Raw genomic sequence first — 24,289 nt, 5'->3', positions numbered from 1 at the left:
TTATTTTTTTAAGTGACAGAGTAATTATCTGATGGTGATTTGTAACAGCAAGAAAGCACTGTGGAGAGCATGGGGATTGGAAAAGTGGTGACACACTCATCTCTTCCGCTGTTTTGAGCTGGTGTGGCTGTAGGAGCAGGAGCCGGAGCCACAGTGACAGATGCCCGGACTCAGAAATATAAAAGCCTTGACATGGTAAACTGGTCCTCATGGAAGCTCTGAATGGAAGTCATATTTCTTCTAGCTGTTTTCATTATCTTACACAACTAATTGGTCTCCTGGAGGCCATCCCTGATCCCGCAGGGCCAATGCAGCTTTACAGTTTCCTCCACCGTGCAGGCTACTTAGCATTTAACAGAAAGGAAGTGCACGGCATGGGGCCTCACATTTTAAGCCGCAAGAACAATAAAAGCTACTTTTGCCTCACTCTTGACCTTTTAAATCAAAAATAAAACCCTATTACACTTTGTTTATATTCCTTATTTTACGAAGAGGAAACTGAGGCACAGAGACGCGAAGTGATTTTTTTTTCCCCCAAGACGTGCTTACTGAGCAACTATATGGCAGCGAGGTTCTGTTTTCATTTTTCTAGTTCCAATTTAACAGTCAGCCCTAGGTAGCCTTGGACCTGCTTTCCACTTAAAATATAACTAAAATGAAATTGTCAAAAACAAGTCATCTAGAGAAATAGAAAAACAGAGCTTGGGAGGCCTTGCCTGGGCCCTCAGGAGGGAAAGGGTGTGCACGCACAGCCCTCCAGTGCCCTCTGGTGGCCCTACATCTCGCTGCAGACTAAAGTGCATCTGCCAGTTCCATTTTACTGAAAATACTCGCTATCCCCAAGAGATGAGGCTGCTGCAGCACCACTGTTTCCAAATATACTTTCTAGAGGATCAAAACTCATGTCCTCTGAGTTACCCCCACCTATCGTGCTAGGTCACCCGTGAAATAAATGCCACAGAAAGACAGAAGGTGTAGACAGCATGCCTAAGAAACCAGTAACTGCCATAAAGCCAAACTGGTGCTGCTCCCTCTATGTGGTCTCTCCAAAAGTGGTAATCCTTGAGGGAGAAGATGGTAGCTTTTCCCAAAGGAATCTGGCCTTGCACTGGAATCCTTGGCAGCCAGCGAGGGTGTGGCCCCAGGTGTGCCTACAGACTGGCTTCCTAGGAGCTCTTGGTATCTTGTTGAATCCATGCCAGTGTGTACTAAAGCCAAGTGTATGCTTTAAGCATAGTTTGAAAAATCACCCCGAAAGAATATAGTGGCAGATGTTTCCAAGAGAGACCATTACTTACCAAAAAAAAAAAAAAAAACTTTTAAATGTGAGTGTATGTAGAATTCTGCTTACCTGAGGGTAGTTTCTCTAGGTTAAAGCTTCCCCCAAAACTAAGAGGTCATCTTTTATGATGGTGTCCAGAGTCATTTATAGGGAAAATGGGACTATAAAAGAAGGCAGCCATGTGTGATGCTACATGCATTTATGCCCACGACAACCCTGTGAGGTAGCTGCTGTTGTGATCCCCATTTTAACAGATGAGGTTAAACAGTTCATTTGCAGAGCCCGTATGTGGTAGAGCCAGCTCTCAATCCGTATAAGTTCTTGATCCACACCGATCTTCCCAGCCAAGTGCATGTTTCCTAATTTGCTCTCCCCTTGGCATTTCCCTGACTGCCTTACACCTCAGGCAGTAGTGCCATCATAGGTTCCTCCTTTTCATGTGGAGCTCATGCTTCTATACGTAACAAGTAAAGCTCAAACAAGTATTGACATAATTTCTTTTTAATTCACATTTCAAGTTTTCTGACTTGAACAGTTTCTAAAGTACTCTAGATGAGGAAAAACCTCACTTTAGTGAAAGATCAGGTTATATACAAAAATAATTTCTTTTTCTGCCTGTTCTTGGGGTTATTCTTTGGAGGGCCAGTATTGTTAAAAGCCTGCTTAGAGTGACATACGTGCTTGTGGCATTGAGAAACATGATTTCTAGAACCTTCTAAGATGAGCCCTAGAGTAGTCAGCCCTCCTGACCCTCCTGTTGCCCTGGAATACTCCCTGTAAGCCCTGTCCCTTCTTGGGCCATCTTGGAACTTGTTATTTATTCAGTTTTTAAACTTTTGAAAACCTTAACATTTCAGATGGAAGAGTAACCACAGTAGACATTAAATGCAAGCATGAAAAATAAAGCTTCATAAACCAGATAATTGGAATTGGTGTTTGTAAAGCCTCCATGAATATAATGTTCTCGCTTCATGAACTGGTGTTTTCTTTTTATATGCTTCATGTAGATGAATGGACAGAGGTGGACAGAAAACGAGGTATGCTATCTCTGGGCTGCATGTGTTCAGTCTGCATCCACAGGTTCACCCAGTCCATTACCAACGGGGCTTAACGTGGGACCACTCTAAATATTTCTTTGTAAGAAAACAGGCTTGAATTTCTCTGTAGCTGAGCTATCTGGGGCCGTGTCTGAAGCTTTGACTTAAAAGAAATTTAACATTTGACACTGATGTTTGATGTTTAACACTTTGACATTGTAGCCGATGAAAACTAAGCAAACTGGTGAAAAGGCCACACTGCTCCTAGGGGACCTTTTTGTCTTTTTGGTTCCAAGTTTGCAGGGACAGCTCCATTCCTGGGTAGAAGGACCTAGTTGGTAGTTTTCAGACATCTGTTACAGTACCATAGAAGGCTGCTTATGAGTGACTCCCCCAAAACCATTCTCCTTAACCTAAGAGCAAGCGACAGTACTGTTGAGCAAGCGACAGTACTGGAAGCATGTGACTGCATGGCTGCCAGCACTGTGGGCAGAAGGTATGATTTCATGCATGCAGTATGGCTTTCTCTTGCTAAATCTTCAGTTTCCCCTTTACCTACAACTAGCAGCAACCCTGGAAATGTTGCCAGCTGCTCAGAATAAAACCTCAGTTTTTCTTGACCTTTATATACCACAGGTACTTTCTACCCTTTGATGTTTGAGTATGATTTCTCTCTGTCATCAGCCATCCTCCTCAATATTTTAAATGCTCTTTTCATACCAAGTTTGTTAGGGAGATAGCATGTAATTTGTAAGCGTATGAGCATTAGAACTCCACCACCAGTTGTGTGACCTTGGATTTTAAATTCTCTAAGACTCAATTTTCCTCCCCGATAGAAAAAGGTTAATAATTCAGAGTTGTGGAGTTTAAATTTGATAATGCATGTAAAGTTCTACCCCAGTGCCTGGAACTGGTAAGGGTAAGTGTCCAGTAGGGTTTCCTAACTTCTCTCTTTGGCTCCAAATTGCATATTCTCATAAACAAGAGAATCGAGAACAGAAGTGCTTGATAAAAATTCAGTTGCTTTCATCAAGGTAATTATTTCATCAGACAGAGCTCAAAGAGAAGCCCAAATGAAATCCTGCCTGGTACCTTTTTATCATATTTCACAACCATCTTTTGACACTTCTCTTGAGCAATTTGATCCAACCCATGATGCATGGCAGAATTTGAAGCGTCAAGTGTAGATTTAGAGAGCTTTCCATATGCATAACTGAGTCACTGGAATATATTTCAATTTAAATGTTCAAAGCTAATGAGCAGAAATTGATTGTATCACCTGAGCCCAAGGCCTGATACACTGAGAGTGTGGTTCCCGACCATTCTGATAAACTACAGAAAAATCCCTTCCTTTTTGGCCCTGACCCCTTGCTGATGAAGTCTGCCTCCAGGGAACTCATTACCATCACTCACTCTTGAAATGTACACAAAGCTCACCTGAGTGCCAAAGCACGGCAAACACAGTCTGGTTAGAAGTACCGCTCAGGTGTAAATGTGCACAGGCCGCCTCCCTAGGTAAGGATGACGTTTCCTCCCTTTGTGTCCACATAGTGTTTTCTTCAGAGTCTGGTCCTCAGTCGCCCTGCCTCAGCCAAGTGCTAGGTGACACACACTGTGAGAACAAAACTGTGTGCCCTACCTGCTTTCCAAAGAGTGAAATGTGAAGCAACCCCAGGGTCCCATCCTCCTTAGGGGCACTATACATGTGCTGCTGTCCCCTCTGCCTGGCTTGTGAACCTTTTCCAGGTTTCATGCAAGTACCCATGGGTGACACAGAGCTTCGTAACTTCCCATAGGCGGCTTCCTCTTGCTTTTTACTTTGGGGAAGTAGCTAACAGCACCTCAAGGGTTTCTTTCTTTTGAGACTGGTAGTTAGGGCTAAGCAAATTTTTTTTTTTTTATGTCTTTTTTGAGATGGGGTCTCGCTATGCAGTTCAGGCTGGCCTTGAGCTCACTTTGTAGCCCAGGCTGGTCTCGAACTCGCAACGATCCTCCCACCATAGCCTCCTGGGTGCTGGGATTACAGGCATAAACCACCATGCCCAGCTGGGCTAAGCAATTTTTCTAGATCCTGATATTGGCTCAGACACCCTGGAGAAATGATGAGCTCTTTGGAAGCATTAATCCAGTTGTGGACATGGGATGTCTTCCCTCGAATTTTTCCTCTTTGGCAGACTCTCTGGCCTTTAGAAGTCTAAAAAAATTCCTCACATTCTCTCTTCTGAGCACATATGTGTGACTTTTAAGTTCTACCTGTTTCCGTGCATATTCTGCATTTTATGTGATAAGAAAAAACAGAAAACCCAGTTTATTACAGGTCCTCACTTGTTTCAGTTAAAGGAAAAGTGTCAGGCCTGAGGCAAACCTGGCGGGCCACTGTGACCTGTGGACCAGGCTGTCCACGCTGAGGGTGTTGGTCCACAGGAAGGGTAGGCTGCAATGGGTGGAAACTGTCCGCTGCAAGGGATGCCTATGCTGGTCATAGGTTCAGTATTTCCTATCTGAATAATGGAATCAAGTGTGAGCTCAACACTTGCTTAAGGAGTCCCAGTCAGCCTGTGTCCACAGGGCAGTGGATGGGTGGGGATGCCTCCTCTCCCTGAAGCCATTGCATTTAGGTTCAACCAGCCCCGAGCTTCCCGTCTCCCATAAGGACCTCCAGATGTTTTCAGTAGCTAGCCTGAGGCCTCCAGTCCTTCTGTGTTTCTCACAGCTAGGTAGAGCCTGAAGCCACCAATCACCTGACATGTCCTTTGGTTTGGCAAAAGGAGGAGGAATTTCTATGCTTCAGTAATAATCACTCATATTTAATAGTTGATTTTATGTAATTATTTTAAGTAACCTAGTTTTCTTTCAAATTGTAATTACTCTAAATATACACTCTTGACATTAACATACTGTCACCTTTGGGCCAGAATAACTGGCTTAATTAAGAATAATCTATGTCAGCCATCCCTGTTCCTAGTTCTCATACCAGAACATTTCCTGGCCCTTAACCAGTGATATTTAATTCAGAAGTGCTAAGTATCTAAATGAATGGAGACTTAAGATTATAGACACTTTGGTTTGCACACTCCTCAAATTCTCACCAGATGGAAATTTTCATGTGAAAAAATATAAAATATAGTAGTATTATGGTGTAAAATCAGTATTACAGACCAAATGTAGAAACGAAGGCACCCTAAAATGACACTATACAAAATATATGTCTGGGGGCTGGGGATTTAGCTCAGTGGCATAAGCACCTGCCTTGCAAGTATGTGGTCATGAGTTCGATCCCCGGTACCGATAAAAAAGACAAAAAAAAAAAAAAATACATGTCTGTAGAGGCTAAAAATGTTATTATCTCTAGCCAGTGGATAGCCATATCTCTTCATGAAAATGTTTTCAAAAAAAAGCCAAGTAGCATTGGTTGTCTCAGTTTTATGGAATTTAATTTTACGTCTTTGTTTTGAGACAGGGTTTCACTATGTAGCTCAGGCTGGCCTCAAACTCACAGCAATCCTACTGCCTCAGCGTCTTGAGTGCTGGGGCATCACATGCCCTACCCATGAAATTTAATTTTAAACAAAAGATGTATAGACTTCTTTACAAAAAAAAATTGTGTTCTCTCTCTCTCTCTCTCTCTCTCTCTCTCTCTCTCTCTCTCTCTCTTTCTCTCTCTTTGTGTGTATGTCTCTTTGAGACAGGATCTCCCTATGCAGTTCAGGCTGGCCTTGAGCTCACTTTATAGCTCAGTCTTGTCTTGAACTAACAGCAATCCTCCTGCCTCAGCCTCCTGAGTGCTAGGATTACAGGCATGCACAGCAACACCCAGCTATGCCCTTTCTCATTTTAATAGGCTTAAATTAAAATACTTATAGGAATCTCTTTTAAGGAAAAAGAAATATTTCCCTCTTATCAAGTGAGATAACATGTGAAAGTGACTTGTCACCTCTGAAGCAAACCCATTTGCACATTGTTCACCATACATGTTAGCTGGAAAATGCCATCACAAACCATCCTGAAGGGCTGTTTCCTACTAAAACGCCTGGGTGACTTCTCCCCAGGAAGCCGATCTCACTAAGCACACAGCACCCAACTTGGCTCTGCCCTGCTCTTCCTCCTGTTTGTACCCTGAAAGCATTTCTGCATAACGCTCCATGCATACCTTCCTTGTTCAGCTGTGTTCTCTTTTGTCTCCACAGTTCTGAATGACATCATTTCAACCATGTTCAATAGAAAGTTCATGGAGGAACTGTTCAAACCCCAAGAGCTGTACTCTAAGAAGGCCCTGAGGACCATCTATGACCGCCTGGCTCATACTTCCATTATGAGACTGAACCAGGCCAGCATGGACAAGGTGAGCAGACAGCCGCCCTGTCCACCTTCCTGCATCTCTTGTACTTTTCATGAATGATCGCGGACCGGGGTCATGAGACGTCACACAGTGGTGCCTTGCAGGAAATAACTACTTGGAAATTTCAGCAGCGGTTGTGGAGTTGGGAGGACCTCAGAAGTCACCCACCCACACCATTACCTCTGTTGTTTATGTCATTCCACCTACCCAAAGAGAACACCTGCCTACCCCAAAATACTCAAACCTCAAAACTTTAATTCTGTCTCATTCATAACAAATCTCATCTCTGTGATGAGGAAACCAAGCGTTTTTAAAATGCAAGTGAAAAAGCATTCACTGTTTATGATGTGAACATGTCTGCTTCTTTGGGAAGCAAATCACTGAGGCTCTCTGATTGCTAAAATTCTGATTCCAAGCCAGATGTGGTGGTACATGCCTGTTACCCCAGCACATGGGAGACTAAGCAGGAGGATTGCCACGAGCTCAAGGCAAGCCTGAACTATATAGTGAGATTCTGTCTCAAGGAAAAAAAAATAGTAATTCTGTATAAACAAATGGCAAGTGTATAGGCTTTACCACGGTGACAAATACCCAACATAAAAAGCTTAAAGGATAAAAGATTTTTTTTAGTGGCCTCAGTCCATGTTCGACTTGCTCCACTGCTTTAGGTGAGGCAAAAATATCATCACAGACGAGCAAGACAGAGGAAAGCTTCATGGCAACCAGAAAGCTGAGGGAGAGGGGGAAAAAACAGAGAGTGGCCAAGGGTATCCCTTCAAAAGCCTGCCACATGGAGAACCTACTTCCTCCAGCTAGCCGCTCAGCTTTGAGCTCCTTAGTGGGTTAAACTACCGATGAAGTCAATACCCACACAGTCCAGTGGCCTCTCAGGGCTCCCACCTCTAAACACATACAGTAGGGATCAGGCCCTCATATTTGAGTTGTTGAGAGATACCTCGTATTTTTTGATACTTCATATTTAAATCATAGCATCAAGGATAGACAAATCCGCCCAAAAGAATTTCCAAATAATTTATGGACATTTTCTTTTCAGAGAGAGGAGCAGATAAATCCTACTTATTAAGTATGGGGGTGCCTTAGAACCTTTGAAAAAGTATGGTACCGGAAGAGGGAAGAAAACTGTTAGCTTTATAGCAGGGAAACCTGACAACCAGGTGGTCAAGGGTCACAGCAACAATGGCATGATGTGATGACAATGGCACTTCACCTGTGTGGTCATCCTCCCCACCAAAACCCACAATCCATCTAACCGTGAGAAAAACATCAGATGTCATTGGCCAATGAATGTCATCACTATGTTCTACAAACATACTAGTGAAAATTATAATTTTTTTACAATGTCATCTTCATGCCAGGCGTGGTGACTCACACCTGTAAACCCAACTCTTCGGAGGCTCAGGCAGGAGATTCACTGCAAGTTCGAGGCCAGCCTGAGCTGCACAGTTCGGAAACCCTGTCTCAAAAAAAGACCAAAAAAAAAGTGCTATGGTACAGAATACTACAGAATACCTGACCGGTACTCAAAATTGTCCAAGTCACCAAAAACAAGAACGTCAGAAAAATTGTCACAGCCAACAGCAGCCCAGGAAGATGTGAATAAATATAATGTGTTTCCTGGATAGGCTGCTAGAACAGAAATAAGATATTAGGGGAAACTAAAGACATCTTAGTCAAGTATGTAGTTTAATTTAGTTAATTTAACATTTATTTTCAGTTTTCTCCACTATGTAATTTTTTTTTAAATCATCAGGACCCACCTTAGATAGTGGATGACACTTGTTCATTACTGGTTTCTAGAAGCCTCAGAGAGACAAACTATCTTTAACTATTCCCTCTTACCTCCTGCCACTTTGCTCTGGAAAGTTACTTTCCTTCCCCAGAGCCTCCGTTTTCTCACTGTAACCCTGGGGTAGCTTCTTCCTCTTCCTCTACCTGTCCACGAGGTGGCAGCCATCTTCAGCCAGGCCTCCTGGCTGCTTCACACCATTTTTGAAGCCCCAGATTGTCAAAAAGAGAACCAAGAGGGCTGAGGGTTTAGCTCAGTGGCATAAGTGCCTGCTTTGCAAGCACGTCGTGATAGTCCCTTCTACTCAGGAAGCTTAGACCAGAGAATCACAAGTTCCAGGCCAGGGCTGGGAATTTAGCTCAGCGGCATAAGCGTCTGCCTTGCAAGCAGGCAGTCGTGAGTTCGATCACTGGTACCGATAAAAAGGAAAAAGACAAAAAAAAAAAAAGAGAAAAAAAATCTTAAAACAAGTTCCAGGCCAGCCTGGACAGCCCATCGCCAATGACAGCACTTGTACAAGGGGCTGCAGTTTTTGCTAAAAATAGTGTAGCTGCTGAAAACAGACTGGGTACTAGAAAGTCATGCCCTGATCCCATCTCAGATCAAAAGGGCACATGGCTGTAATCCCAGCACTCAGGAGCCTGAGGTAGAAGAATCCCTTTGAGTTTGAGGCCAGCCTGAACTACATAGCAAAACCCTGTGTAGAGAAAGAGAAAGAAAGACAGAAAGCCAGCAAGCAGGCAAGCTGAGGATTTAGCTTAGTAGTAGAATACCCCTGGGTTCCATTGCCAGTACTACTAAGAAAAAAATTTTTAAAGGAACAAGAAGCCAGGCGTGGTGGCACACACCTGTAATCCCAGTACTCGCCAGCCGAGGCAGGAAGATCGCTTCAAGTTCAAGACAACCTGGTCTACAAAGTGAGCTCAAAGCCAGCCTGAACTGCATACTGAGGCTCTTAGTCAAAAAGACTAAGCAAATAAATAGAACAAGAAATTCACACACACACACACATACACACACCCCAGAAAAAATTCAGTCAGCTCAGTGGGTCAAAATTATACCTAACTCAGAGGCATTGACAACCGGATGTAGAGAAGATCAAAGATCCAGACCTTTTTCTTCTTTTTCTTTTTCTTCTTTTTTTTCTTTCTTTTTTATTAGTGCAGGTGATTGAACCCAAAGCCTTGTAAGGTGATTGAACCCAAAGCCTTGTACATACTAGGCAAAAGCTTTACCACTGAGCTACACTTCAGCCCAAAATTGATGTCCAGTCTTCAGTCCATAGTTGGACATGCCTGTGTTAGAAAGGAAAAACTTTTTTTTTAAGGGAAGACTCACTGAGCACAGTGGTACACATCTTTACTCCCAGCAGTCTAGGGGGCTGAGACAGGAAGGTGGCAAGTTCAAGCCTGTCCTTAGAAATTTAGTGACTTAGCAAGACCATATCTCAAAATAGAATAATGAAAAAAGGGGCTGGGGATGTAGCTCAGTGCAGAGGCCTCAGGACCACCAAAGGGGGGCGGGGAATGTTACTTGTTGTAATTTAACTATCTTACATAATTTATATAGTTTGTGTGCCCAAGATAATTTCTCTTCATTCAGTGGCCCTGGCAAGCCAGACAGGTCCCACCTTGGACATGTCTGATGATGAACATTGGTTATGTCAACAAGAAAACAGTGCCAGAAGCACCCAGCCACAGTGCCCATGGAGCCAGACACACTGCTGATGTCCAAGAGCCCTGCCGGTGCTGAGACAGCTCAGGGTTTACCCCGGGAAATGCAAGGCCACTGTGGGACGGGCAGCCCGGTAGCCATTAGCGGCACCACTTCCTGTGCCCGGCTGTGCAGCAAAGAAAATAAATAGATGGCTCCTTGTGCACATTTTCTTCATGTTTAAATAAAACCAGAAGATGCACTTCTGAGCATAGTAACAGCTACCTCGTCAGTTGTTGGGAGGATTGGGGAACATACCTCAGCCTGGCACTTAGTTCAGTAAATGCTTATTATCTTCTCCGGTCACTCTTCTCACTCCGCCTTTCCTGGTCCTGGATTTTTGGGGTTGTTTTTATTTTGTTTTGTTTCATTTTTTGAGACAGGGTCTCACTGTATAGCCCAACCTGGCCTTGAACTCCTGCCTTAGCCTCCCAAGAGCTAGGGTTGCAGGTATGTGCCACCACACATGGCTTCTCTCTCTGCCTTTCCATAGAAAAAGGATGCACAATTTAGAATAAAAAGACCCTGAGTTCTAGTCTTACTTTTACCAGTTACTAGTTGTAAGTTTACTGAGTATCTCTGAACTGTCTACCTCGTAGGTGCACTTCAGTCATGGTTTATATTTTCACTTCTGCCCCAGACACCTCCATACCAGACTGCTTGCTTTAGTTCCCTTCTCATCACTGAGACAGCACCCAGCACCTGCAAATTAAAAGAGAAGAGGTTTCCTTCAGCTCATGATGTGTAAAGCTTTGGGTTTGTAGTCGGCTGGCTCCAAGGCAGAGAATTGTTCCTGGCAAGGCAGCAGAGAGATGCAAGAGAGGAGGGAAGCAGAGAGACCCTTCCAGCCAACGCCCCCATGACCACCTCCTCTGACCAGGCTGCCCATTCCAACATCCAACATGTAATTTAGCTGTAAATTCTTCTGTGGACTAATCCGCTGATGTAATCCAGTCCCCATTTGTTTTTGTTTGTTTGTTTGTTTGTTTGTCTTTTTCCTTTTTGTCAGTACCAGGGATCAAACTCACGACTGCCTGCTTGCAAGGCAGGCACTTATGCCGCTGAGCTAAATCTCCAGCCCCCCAGCCCCCATTTGAAAACCCAACCTCGGAGCATGTGAGACTTTGGGGGACATCTGCATGTGAGCCCTAATACTGCTTATCTTCTCTCCTGCCCCCCCATTCACCTAGACTCCTCTCCTCCCTCAGTAGCATCCTCCTCCTCCCAGGCACCAGCCGGAAATGCTGTAGTCCTTTTGCACCATCCTCATTAGTGTCCCCCTGGCCTCGCCAGAGAGTCACCACCTAGTGACAGCTTTCCTTCCAGATAGCACACGATCTTCCTTTCCCTCCCTTTCCTAGGTCTTAAAATGGATACCCCAGGGCGGTTTGGTGGCACTATGCTATCATCCCAGCACTCAGGAGGCTGAGGCAAGAGAAGCACTGCAAGCTTGACGCTAGTCTGAGCTGCGTAGTGAGTTCAAGGCCAGCCTGAACTATGTAGCAGACCCTGTCTCCAACAACAAAAAAATATGAATACCATAACAGCATTTCTTTGATTTATATCAGTGATGGCAAACCTTTTAGAGACCAAGTGCCTAAACTGCAGCCCAAAACCCACTTATTTTCACAGAGTGCCAACACTGCAATTAAACCTGAATATGAGGTTTAGTTTGGTAAAAACAACTGTCACCTGATGCTTGGCTGCTGGGTGACTTGGTTGCATGCCAACTGCAGAATGTGTGCTATAGGTTCGCCACCACTGATTTATGTAATCAGTAGATACTTGTTTATTCATACCTAGGAATCAGCTACAGCTAATCCCTCTAATGTTCTCTGTGGCCCACACCAAGGGCTCTTCTGCTTGCTATCAGAAGAATTAGGCAGAGGCGTATGGCACAGGAATGAGGCTGTTCTCATTCTTGGGCAAAAGGAAGGCAGCACTTAGGGCACAGAGATGCCAGGACGGCTCAAACAAAGGACAGAGGTGCACAGATTTTACAGTATGCACGGGATACAGGGACCCAGTCTCGACGTCACTGCATGTAGAGGTAGCATCTTCTTAGTTCCTGTGCTCTTTGTCATGCCTCTTCATGTGACCCACGTCTCAGTTCCATCCTAAGTCCCCAAACGTACTAAGAGGTCCCTTTAGTGAACATTTCACGCGTGCGTTTTTTCCTTGCCATCTGGGGTTTGCCCCTTTACCATCTGGGAGAGTTCCTGGTATTATTTTTAGAACAGGGCAGACCATGGTGCTGTCTCGCTTTTGAATGTGATTTTACTGCCTTGTTTTTCCTGGCTCTGGCTTTTGGTGTTTCTGCTGACCACAGCGTTATGAAGGCTGAGCTGACTTCCTGCTCTGTCCTCGCCAGGTATGTTCTCTTAATTCCGTAGTCTCCAAGACCGGTCCACTTTTTAACTCCCCGTTCTCTGGCACTTCTGTTGACCCCACAGACTGAGGGCTGGCTAAGCTGTGTCGCCCCGCTTCCCTCACGTTTCATCATGGACTAACCTCACATAAATACCACTTTTGTCACATCCGCTCAGGAAGCCTCAGTGTTCCCCTAAGTCTTACCACATTTAGTGTAAATTATTCGCCCTCTTTCCAGAACCTTTACTATCTTTGTCTTGCCGTGTATCCTGAACCTTATTTCTTTTTTTTTTTTTAATTTTTATTTTGAAGGTAGTAAAGTACAACAGAACAAGACAGAATAAAGCCAATTGACACCGTGTAGTGAAATTGGTACAGAACTTCACAGCAGGTTACTGGGATAACAGTAATAGGTATCACAGTATATCTCGTTATCTTCACAATAGTTGTTCTTTCAATCACATACATCGAAATAAAATGAAATACAGAACATTATAGAATTTATCAGAATAGAATATTGAATAGAACAGTATCATTAATCAGAATAAAGTAAAACAGTAATAAAAATATTTGCCTTCAAAGAGATGGTAGAAAGAAATCCCCTTCTTTGCTATGGTCAACCTCCCAAGAGATGCTCAGATCTCTGGTTCCCATTTGCTAACGGGGGGCAGGAGAAAGGGGGTAGGGGAAGTGGGATGATTCACTCTCAGCCCATGCACCAGTACGCTCACTATTGCTTAGCAGGGAGGCAGGCTGGTTGCTTGGTTTCCCAGGGTCCTAAGTTCCAACATGGCACAGATCTCCCCCTGGAGGGGCCACAGCCCTGAACCTTATTTCTCAGCAGCCCCAACATGAACTGTTCTCAGGCTCTTTGCCTCTTTCTCCAACCCACCCCTTACCAGGGCCTCACACAGGTTATGTCCTTCAACTAGAGTTCCCGTCCCCTTCCCTCAGCCAGCCTGGACCTAGCAAGTGCTTTGAGATCTATGTCAGGCCTGCTTCTGCCACAAAGCCTATTCTTTTTATTGTTGTTATTGTTTGTTCATTGAGACAGGGTCTCACTATGTAGCTCAGGCTATATTTAATTCACTGTGGAGCCCAGGATAAGGCCTCAAACTCATGATGATCCTCCTGCCTCAGCCTTTTGAGTATTGGAATGACAGATGTGTGCCACCACACCCAGCTTCCACAAAGCCATTTCTCTGGCACTTCTGTTGACCCCACAGACTGAGGGCTGAGGCCAGTGGGGATTGAACTCAGAGTTTTGTGCATGTGAGGCAATAACTCTACCACTACATCACATCCCCATCCCACACAAAGCATTTTTTTTGACCACCTTGGTCATTACCAGTCTCTCCCCTCTGGTCCTTCATAGATGTTTCCTACCACCTCTGGTGCTTATTGCTGTCTTAGTAATGTTGCCCATCACTAAAAATGTTCTTCTACAGTAGGAAAACTTTCTAGGCAGGCCTGTTGGAGCAGGCCTGTGATCCTAGCACTTGGGAGGCTGAGGCAGGAGTATCTCTGCAAGTGCAAGACCAACCTGGGCTCCAAAATGAGTTCAAACCCAGCGTGAACTACACAGTGAGACCCTAGCTCCAAAAAAAGTACAATAGTAGGACTTTGTGTATGCTACTTGGATACATGACTGTCTCACTCACTCCTCCCAGCAGTCCTGCCATGTTGGAGAAAACTCAGGCTCAGAGGAGTTCAGAAACTTGGCCAGGGCTGGGCATGGACTCAGTGTGGCAGCACGTGCATGGCATGGGCAGGGCTCTGTTTGATCCCCAGCAGAGGAATGGAGGGAGGGAGGAAGGGAGTCTTTGCCAGAGTCCTATAAAAGATCAGCAGCAAAGGTTCAGGTTTTCTTCCCTCCAGTCAGTGCCCAGGCCCCACGAATGCTGGCCCTGTTTCCTGGGTGTCCCATCTGCACTACACGTAAGCTGACCAGAGACCCTGGTTTGCCTCAGGCGTGTCCCAGGCTCCTCCTGCTGTCTTGGCTTAACTATATGCATTGCCCCCTTGTGTTCTCAGAAGTGCCCTGCTTGGGTGAGAACAGATATGGCGCCCTATGCCACAGGGTCAGCCCAGGGGCAGTTTTCAATAATTGCTGGACTCAGTCACTGCTGGAGATTTTGACATCTGCTTTTATGGTCCTTTTTGCTTTGTTTGTGTGTGGGTTGACAGCTCTATGACCTGATGACTATGGCTTTCAAATATCAAGTTTTACTGTGTCCCCGACCCAAGGATGTACTACTGGTCACTTTCAATCACTTAGATGCCATCAAGGGATTCATTCGAGACTCCCCAACCATCCTTCACCAAGTGGACGAGACTTTCCGGCAGCTGATAGAAGTAAGCATCATCAGTTTATCTCTCTCTAGCCCCATACTTGCTTTCATTCCTCTGTAAGAGCAGGCAGATTCTGTGGCAGCAAGGACAGGAGAGGAATGGCAAAGCCGCCCCCCTCCCAAAACATCCCCCAAATCCACCAGTCTCTATTTTGTTAATACAATCAGCATTGTTACCCAGTGGCCTCTGCTGTCACCTAAGTAAATGGAAAAGCAGTGAAACAGAGCAGAGCCATTTTCTCCTGACTTTTCTGGAAGGGAGTGGGTGGCAGACATCTGCTGAACCCTAGAGAAAGCCTCTCCAGGCCTGCAGAGGGTAGAGACACATGGTATCCCCTGCTCAGCTGTGCCCTTCTAGACTTTGTCCAGCTGCAATGAGAGGGTGCCCACACCCCTTGGCCCTGGTTTATCAGGCCCCTGTCCCAGAGCTCCCCACCACTACTCGTTCTCACTATTCATCTCTCCAGGAAGGTGACAGGCGTCTTTCTGTTTTGACTTACAGGTGTACGGGGCTCTCTCTGCAGGTGAGTTCCAGCTGATCCGGCAGACGCTCCTCATCTTCTTTCAAGACCTACACATCCGAGTGAGTGAGTGGGAACTTCTTTCTCTGCTGACCCAGGGAATGAAGTCGCCAGGGCAGACAGGAACCAAGATCTTGCCACATTAGTGACCCCAAATGAATCCTTGAGGATACATTTGTTTTGTTTGTTTCTTGCAGTGTTGAGGATTGGATGCAGAGCCTTCATACTGAGCTATATCCCCAGGCTTTATTTTGTGATTTTGAGGCAGGGTCTGGCTAAGTCCCTACGTTTCCCAGGCTCTGCTCAAACTTGTGATCCTCCTGCCGAGCCTCTAGGATTAGCCAGTGACCTGCCGCACCACACCAGCTTGCATGTCGATACGTGTGCTGATGCAGTACATCTTGGCTATTTTTTAATGGACTGAGGAAGACCATAATGCCACCATTCTTTCCAAGTCACATTATAAGTTCATTTGAAATAGTTTCATCTCTTCCTTCTGCAGAAAAAGTGTGCTCTAGAGGCACCAACCTGATCCCACTTCCGAAACGTTTCTCAAGCCTTCTCATCCTTGTTCCGCGTCAGGCTGCCCTGCACTCCATGCCACTAACATTCTCAGGACTTGCACACTGCATCCCTTCTTGCCTTCCCACCCTCTCCCAGTCTCCAGACCTTCCTCCTCTTACCTCTCCCCACCCTCTGCTTTTCTGGATGACTTTCTCCTCACTTTGACTGCCAGCTCCTTTACCTGGGATACCTGAGTCTTAGCTCCACCCTGCCCTTGCCCACCCTATCCCCAGGCCACAGTTCTGCTGCCGACTGGAGCTCTCCACAGTCACCCAAGGGCTCTCACTTCAGTGTTGATCTTTTAACTTATGGCAGTTCCAGTGCTGCCCCAGCTTTCTGACTTCTTTGGAGGACACTGCCATTCTTTCCCTTATTCGGTTCAGAACCAGAGTATCCCCTGTACTTCCCCTCCCTTGGGCTTCCAAGTCTCATTGCTGAGCCTCTGAACTAAAAGTCTGTCTCTCTTGGACAGGACTTTGCTCCTTGCCACAGTTTTTAGCAAACTGAGGAGGAAAAGATGACGTGCATGTTAGTGGGCTTTCCATCGCTGAGAATAAGGACTTAAAGGCAGAGAGGTTTATCTCCCAGTTCCAGTCCGTGTTCCACTCGTTCCATTGCTTTGGGCCTGAGATGAGGCAGAGCAGCATGGCAGACGGGCTTGTGAATCAAAGCCATTCACCTTGTGGCAGCCAGGAAGCAGGGAGGGGGGAAAGGCAGAGAGGAAGGGGCCCAGGACGAATTTACCCTTCACCACAGCTCCCCGTGACCACTTCATCCGTCAGGCTCCGCTTCCTAATAAGCCAGTCCAGCTGAGGAACTCGTCACTAGCATAATCCCCCACTTGATGGAGTCAGAGCCCCCACAATCCCACTGCTTCCCAAAAGCCCAGCCACTGGCATTCAGTGCATGGAGCTTTTGGGTGGACATTTTGGGTTTCGACCATCACATTATGGTATAGCAGTAGAAGCCCAGGCTCTGTAGTTAGACATTCTGTGTTTGAATCCCAATTCCAGAACTAGCTCCATGATCTTGAGGATATTACTTCTCTTGAGCCTCAGTTTCTTCACCTGATAAATGGACATTTATTTTCAGTCCTGATTTAGTTTCTCAGGAGGACTGACTGAAGCATCAGAAGTGAGGTTCTGTACATACATGTATTTTCTCGTGTACATAGGGTATAGCATGCTTCTAGAAAGTTATGCAAGAAACTGGCCACATTGGCTGCCTCTGGGGAGTGGTGACCCTACATAGGACAGGAGTCAGCAGAGAGGCTTACTTTCCTTTTTATATACTCTTCTGGACCTTTTGAACTTCAAGCCTGTCCATGTGTTACATGTGAAATAAAATTCAGATAAGAAATAGAGCATATTTGTGCCTGTCCAGATTTCCCTCCCATGGACCATGGAACACAAATAGATTTCAACTCTAATGCCAGGTGTGTTAATTTTTCTGTATTTTCTATGGATGGAGTAATAACAACATCAATATAAATTCAGATCTCTAAAGCTAGGCATGGTGGCACACACCTGTAATCTCAGCACTCAGGAGACTGAGGCAAGAGAATTGCCATGACTTTGAGGCCAGCCTGAACTACATAGACCCCAACACCCTCCCCAAAAAATATCTGTAACCGTCACAGATTAAAACAAAAATATGAAAGTATAATAATGTTTTGCATCAGATTTTAGAATATTGAAAATTCTGCATAATACTGTTATTGAAACCATGCGTATTTAGACACAGTTTACGGGTTGTAGTAATACAAATAGCCATATTGGTTTTTCAATTCTGACAAAATAAGTTTAATTATAGTGAAAAGACTTGCCTAATAATAATTCTATAGCAAAATCATTAAAATGTATTAAGCCCCAATATATATTAAACTTTAATTGCTAAACATGTGGCAGTGAAACTCTGGAATGCTTATCAAGAGAAATAGGATTCATGTACCAATAATAGTCTGCCACTGATGTGGAACTTCTGGGCTGCTTTGCATGGCTCCTTGGTAATGGTATTTCTGCTTAGCTGCAGTTCATGATTGCCTGTGCAGATTTTCTGTTTCCAAGAGTCTTGACAGTTTCTATTTGTTAGCACAACTAACTAAATCAAGAAAACACAGCTCTGCTCGACTCCTTGCATGTTGTTGAACCAAAGCAAATACAAACAAAACTGCTCGACTGATGTCTCAGCTCTCTGTGATAACACTAAACAGTGCAAGAGATGCTCATCATGGCCAAAGCCCTGACCCACGCACAGGCCGGACCGAGGCTGTGCCAAGGCAGAGTCCATCCCAGCGCCGACTCCTTGGCCTCCTCACAAGCCAGGCTCCTGGTGCCCCTCTCTGATCCCCACCCATACACCCCTCCACCAGATTCCCCACTCCTCACTGTTTGACCTGCCAGGAGACATCATTCCTGTTTTGAGTCTTCTTAGAATATTCCAGGCACCTCTGCTTCATTATCTGCTCTACTTGGAAATAATTCATCCCTGGAAATGTTAGCCTAGCAAATCCTTCCTTCCTTCCTAGTGTATGACAGGTACTGTGTTTGAAATACATGAATAGCCAAAAGCAAGTCCATGCCTAGCAGAAGGAGAATGAGAAGACAATTGTGTCATACTCCTGTGGTGGTAACGTTGAGGGACAGGAGAGTGGCAGGCAAAGCAGTGAAGAGCAAGTGGGTCCCAGGAGGCTGAGGCAGAAAGAGCACCGCAAGTTCAAGGCCAGCCTGAACTGCATGGTGAGACCCTGCCTCAAAGCAAAAGCAAAGCTGCCCAACAGAGCTCACTGGGATGCGGGAAATGATCTTAGCTCGTGTGTTATTTTTGTTTGTTTTTAGTACCAGGGATCGAACTCATGACCTTGAGCTTGCCAGGCAGGTGCCCATGCCACTGAGCTAAATCCCCGGCCCCTAATGATCTTTATCTCTGCTGTCCAGTGTGAATGGCTCACCATGTGTGGCTACTAAGCACTTGGAACGTGTGACTAAGAAAAACAGAACTTTTAATTCTTCTTAAATAGCCACTCTTGATTAATAGCTGATGCTTTTGGATACCACATGTTTAAATGATGGAGCTTTTCTGAAGATATAACCAACAAAAATCTCAGGAAGAGTTTGTAAGCTGAGAGACCACAAGGTCAAAGCCCCTTAGATGGGATAAAGCATGATGGGTTCCTTGGGTAAAGAAAAAGCCTGCACAAATGGAGCATATCTCATAGATGGGGGTGATATTCAAAATAAATGTAAGAACTGTGTTGTCCAGACACTGACTAATTGGAACAGATGCCATCATGAGTGAACTGGTAGCTACCTATTGACTTAGCTTTGGGCCCAAGGAAAGTTTATTGTAACTGTAAACAAATATATTCTTTACGACCAAAGGTAACTGACTTACATTCTGGAAGGTAAAGACTACTGTATATGGGACAAGGTAGAGAAGGACAACAATTAGAAAACTATTATGTCAGCCAGATGTGGTGGCACATGCCTATATTCACAGCACTTGGGAAGCTGAGGCAAGAGGATCACCGTGAGTTCAATGCCAGCCTGGACTACGTAGTGAGACCCTGTCTCAAAAAAAAAAAAAAAAAAAAAAAATTCTATTTAAAAAACTAAGCAAGGTGTGGTCACATATGCTTGGGGTCCCACCTAGCACTCTGGGACCATGAAGCAGTAGGATCAGTGGCCAGCTGGATATGATCTAGCAGGCAACAGAGAGCCAGTGAAAGAACATAATCAGGCTGGGGATTTAGCTCAGCGGCATAAGCGCCTGCCTTGCAAGTGCGTGGTCATGAGTTCAATCCCTGGTACCGATAAAAAAAAAAAAAAAAAAACATAATCAATATGAGTCACAGTAGAGTGCAGGGTGGATTAAAAGCAGGTAAAAAGGAAGGCAAGGAGATCAGTTCCAGCAGGAGATAGTGCAACAGTAAGCAGAAAAACTGGAAGCATCACCCTGGATTTGGAGGCAGATTTATATCAGTAGGCACTGATCAGGTTCATTCCCAAAATATCAGACCTTGAAAAGTCAAGGAGAGAGGTTTTTACAGAATTGCAAAAAGAAGGTACATAGGTAGACTACTTGGCTGTCTTTGACTGGTTTTACAACATGCATCATAGTGACCAGCTATACATCACAGTGACCAGCTATTTATAAGAAACAGAAGTAACTGGAACTGTTACCTAGGCAACTAACAGACCAGCTGGAGGGGCAGCTGGAAGCAGCTGAGTAGAGAGAAAGGGTTAGTACAGGAGTCGCCGTATGGTTGACAGGGCCTGGCAATTGAATAAGACAGGAGATGAAAACAGAGGCTCTCCACTTGCAAACTTTGTGACCTGGTAGTGTCATTCACTGAAACTGAGAATTCCAGAGAGACAGCAGATTGGAGGAAACAGAGAGCAGCCTGTTTCTGAGAAGGGGAAATGCGAGGTGCATTCTGGGAACTTGAGGTGGCTGTGTCTAGAAGGTGATGGGATGAGTGGGCCAGGTACCCAGGGAAGGAGGCTAAGTGGGAACTAGAGATGTGGAAGCCTTCAGCACCGAGGTGAGCACTGAAGCAGATGAAATCACCTGGGAAAAGAAAGTGCAGAGGGAGAGAAAAAGAGCGTAGGAGAGTCACACCTACAATACTATCAGCAGTGGGCTCGGGGATCAGACAGACCCAGGGGCGCTGCCCAGTGGGGCTGAATCCTCATGTCAGCCGCACAGCCGCTTAGCTGCATATATACATTTCACATGCCACACCACACCAACCTTACTAGAATTGGCTAACAAAGGGTCCACAGTCTCAGTTTTCTTTTTCTTTTCTTTTTTTTTTTTTTTTTTTTTTTTTCTGTCTTTTTGAGACAAAGTCTCACTATGCAGTTCAGGCTGGCCTTGAGCTCACTTTGTAGCCCAGGCTAGTCTCATACTCACAGTGATCCTCCTGCCTCAACCTCCCAAGTGCTGGGATTACAGGTGTGAGCCACCGTGCCTGGCTAGCCTCACTTTTCTTCCAAACGTTCTTTCTCCATTTTGCTGAACTCACATTCCTTCATCACAGAATCTCAAAACTAAACTTCCTTAAAAGGTCATCCAAACCAAATCCCCTGATCAAACCAGTGTACACCACCCCACCCCACTGCAAGCAAAATATGACTCATGTCTGCTCCTCCGTGTGTGGGAAGTGTCTCCGTACCCGGCACCTTTACCCTTAGGTCAGCTCCAAACCCGCTGTCAGCCCACTACCCCGAGGCCCTACAGCCGTTCCCTCAGGAAGCTGATGTGCAAGTGCTGTTTCTCACATCCTGCCTTATGGCGACTTTTCCATGTTATGTGTTTGTTCCATATCCAAGTAGACTACAGTAAGAATATTGGCTGCCATTTATGAGCACCTAACCATGCACTGGCCTTTGCTTTATCCACCCCCTCCCTCCCAGTGCTGGGGATTGAACACAAGGCCCTGCACAGGCCAGGCAAGTATTCTGCCTGAGCCACACACCCTCAAATCCCAGGCTCCACTTCTTATATGAGATCGAATTTAATTGTCACTAATTCATCAAGTAGGCACTGCCATACCCCCAGTTTACCAAAGATAAAGTTGATGCACAGAAAGGTTATGTGACTTACAAAAAACATCCAAAGCCATGGCTGAGGTTGTAGCTCAGTAGTAGAGTGCATTTTTTTTTCAAATCCATTTTATTTCAAAGAGGGAAAAAAAAGAAAACAAAATTTCAAAACACATCAATCAGGGGCAACGATGGTACATACATTGTGCATGTTATCCCCAAATTAGTCACCCAGAGCACCAGACATCTGCATTCAATTGTCTGAACAATACCAGCACAAATCTTTCTCTTCAATGAACTCAGAAAAATCAGTAGTATAACTATACAATGTTTACATGTGTGTCTTTATTTATCTCATTTATGAGTATGGTTTCAAGTTACATCCATTTACATATAAAAGTCTCCAGTTTATCATTCTTTTTTTTTTGTCTTTTTCATTTTTATCGGTACCAGGGATCGAACTCACGACTGCCTGCTTGCAAGGCAGGCACTTATGCTGCTGAGCTAAATCCCCAGCCCCTAGTTTATCATTCTTTATGGCTGAGTAATACCCCATTGTATAAAAGTACCACATCTTTTTTATTCATTCCTTAGTCAGTGGACACTTTGATTGTTTCCAAGATCTGGCTATTAAAAATTGTGCTGCTATGAATATGAATGCACATATATCACTGTGGTATGATGTTTTTAATTTCTTTTGGGAAGATATCCAGAAGGAAATAGCTGGGTCGAATGGGACCTGTAGTCCTAGTGTTTTGAGGAATCTCCACACTGATTTCCACACAGTGGTTTCACCAGTCTATATTCCTACCAACAATGGAGAAGGGTTCTTTTTTCCCCACAGCCCCTCCAATTTTTGTTATTGGTTGATTTCTTGATACTAGCCATTCTTTCCCAGGTGAAATAGACTCCGTGTTGTTTTAATTTGCATCAGTAGAATGCATTTTTATCATACCTAAAGCCCTAAATTCAACCTCCGGAAAGAAAAATAAGCCTTGAGCCAACAAGGAGCCCAGCTGATATTGGAACCTAAACAGTCTAAAAGCAGTCTGCCAAATTGCCAGCTTACAAATCTTATCATTTTGTATTTTCACTGCCTCATACACAACAGATGCTTATTCTTGGTGATATTACTGATACAAACTAGTAGAATTACAGCATTGAAGGGACCTTCAAGTTTCTCTCTCATTTTGTACATGGGAAAGCTAAGACCCAGTAAACCTGGTTAACTGCTACGATCTCTACTTGGATTTAAACTGTGAATGGCCAGCCCCTCGATACAGAACACACAAGCCAGGAAGTAGAAATAAACATAATATGGAACGCTTCGCGAATTTGCATGCCATCCCTGCGCAGGGGCCATGCTAATCATCTCTGTACCGTTCCAATTTTAGCATATGTGCTGCCAAAGCAAGCACAATAAACATAATATGAAACTAGATGTGGTGGTGCATGCCTGTTGGGTAAACTACTCAGGAGGCTGAGGCAGGAGGATCAAAATTTTAAGACCAGCCTGAGCAACTTAATGAGACCCTGCCTCAAAAAAAGAAAGAAAGAAACAAAAGAAGAAAGGAAAAGAGTGAGAGAGGGGCATAACATGCTTTCAGGAAAGACCTTCAAACTACACTGCTAACAGGGGCCTCCTGCTTCAGCCCACAGTTCTCAGTAGGCTACCATGTGGTAAGAGCTCAGGATTCAGAAGCAGAAGCAGAGAAACTGAATCCCCAGCTCTGTCATTACGAGCTGGCACTCTTAACCCTGACTGGCTGACTGCCCATTTATAAGATGGCAGTGAGGTTCCTACAGCACAAGGCCGCGTGGAAAGAGAACCGGGAAATGAGATTGGGTATGGAAGTTGGAGTCTCTTTGGTGGTTGCTTGGTTTGTTGTCTTGTGGTACTGGGGATCAAACATGGGCGTGTACCACTGAGCTACATCCCAGCCCTTTTCTTTTTTCGTTTGAGACAGGGTCTCACTAAGTTGCCCAGTCTGGCCTCTAAATTTGGATCCCCCAGCCTCAGCTCCTGGAGAGCTGGGACTTCTGGTGTACACCACCATACCTGGCTCAGCCTTGCCCTTGAACCTCAGGCCTGCCTTCTTACTTTGGGCAAGAAACTTCACTCTGAATTTCATCTTCCTCAGCTTTAAAATGGAGGTATCAAAAGGGGAGGGCTGGGGATTTAGCTCAGTGGCATAAACACCTGCCTTGCAAGCACACGGTCGTAAGTTCGATCCCCAGTACCTATTTAAAAAAAAAAAGAGTAAAATGGAGGTATCTGTGCAGGGTGGCACATACCACCTGTAATCCCAGCACTGGGAGGCTGAGGTAGGAGAATCCCAAGTTCCAGCCCAGCCTGGGAAATTTAACAACCTAGTAAGATCCTGTCTCAAAAGGGCCTTAAGGACCCTCAAAAAGGGGCTGAAGAGATACCTCAGTGCTGGAGTGCCCCATGTTTGATCCCCAATATCAAAAAATATGAGTACTATGACCCACTTGGAAGGCTTACTATTGAACTCAAAAGTAGTCCTATTTGCAAAATCACTACAGTTCTTCATGCTACTTATGACGAGTTCTTCTCCCTTAGTGATTTAAACTCACTAGGCAACATTCCCAAATCATTATACAATTTTCATCCTCAGAATATCTGTGCCCAGCCAGGTGTGGTGATACTTGCCTATAATCCCAGCACTTGAGAGGCTGAGGCAGGAGGATTGCTAGGAATTCAAGGCCAACCTGGGCTACATAGTAAATTCAAGGCC

General features: G+C 44.9%; 1 protein-coding gene and 1 non-coding gene across 4 annotated transcripts in view; one reads left to right on the top strand and one right to left on the bottom strand.

Annotated features, from left to right (window-relative positions):
- Window positions 1–24,289, top strand: part of Oscp1 (organic solute carrier partner 1) — a 35,298-nt gene that overhangs the window by 3,675 nt on the left and 7,334 nt on the right. For 2 of the 3 annotated variants that reach the window (XM_003471275.5, XM_063236090.1), the window contains exons 2-4: window positions 6,507–6,661; window positions 14,736–14,903; window positions 15,402–15,482. In XM_003471275.5, the coding sequence (XP_003471323.1) occupies window positions 6,507–6,661; window positions 14,736–14,903; window positions 15,402–15,482 (404 nt within the window). Of the gene's footprint in view, window positions 1–2,289; window positions 2,320–6,506; window positions 6,662–14,735; window positions 14,904–15,401; window positions 15,483–24,289 lie in introns of all 3 variants that reach the window. The other variant, XM_013154192.3, reaches the window with a different exon arrangement.
- LOC111757237 (U6 spliceosomal RNA) lies at window positions 22,842–22,948 on the bottom strand. Its single transcript, XR_002791613.1, has one exon. It is a non-coding gene; the product is annotated as a U6 spliceosomal RNA (small nuclear RNA).

The sequence above is a fragment of the Cavia porcellus genome, unplaced genomic scaffold (genome assembly GCF_034190915.1).
Source record: "Cavia porcellus strain 051 isolate PalLab524CR breed Dunkin Hartley unplaced genomic scaffold, mCavPor4.1 scaffold_25, whole genome shotgun sequence".
NCBI classification, from domain to species: Eukaryota; Metazoa; Chordata; class Mammalia; order Rodentia; family Caviidae; genus Cavia; species Cavia porcellus.
Note: the sequence above shows the minus strand (reverse complement) of the source record. Positions and strands in the feature narration are given on the sequence as shown.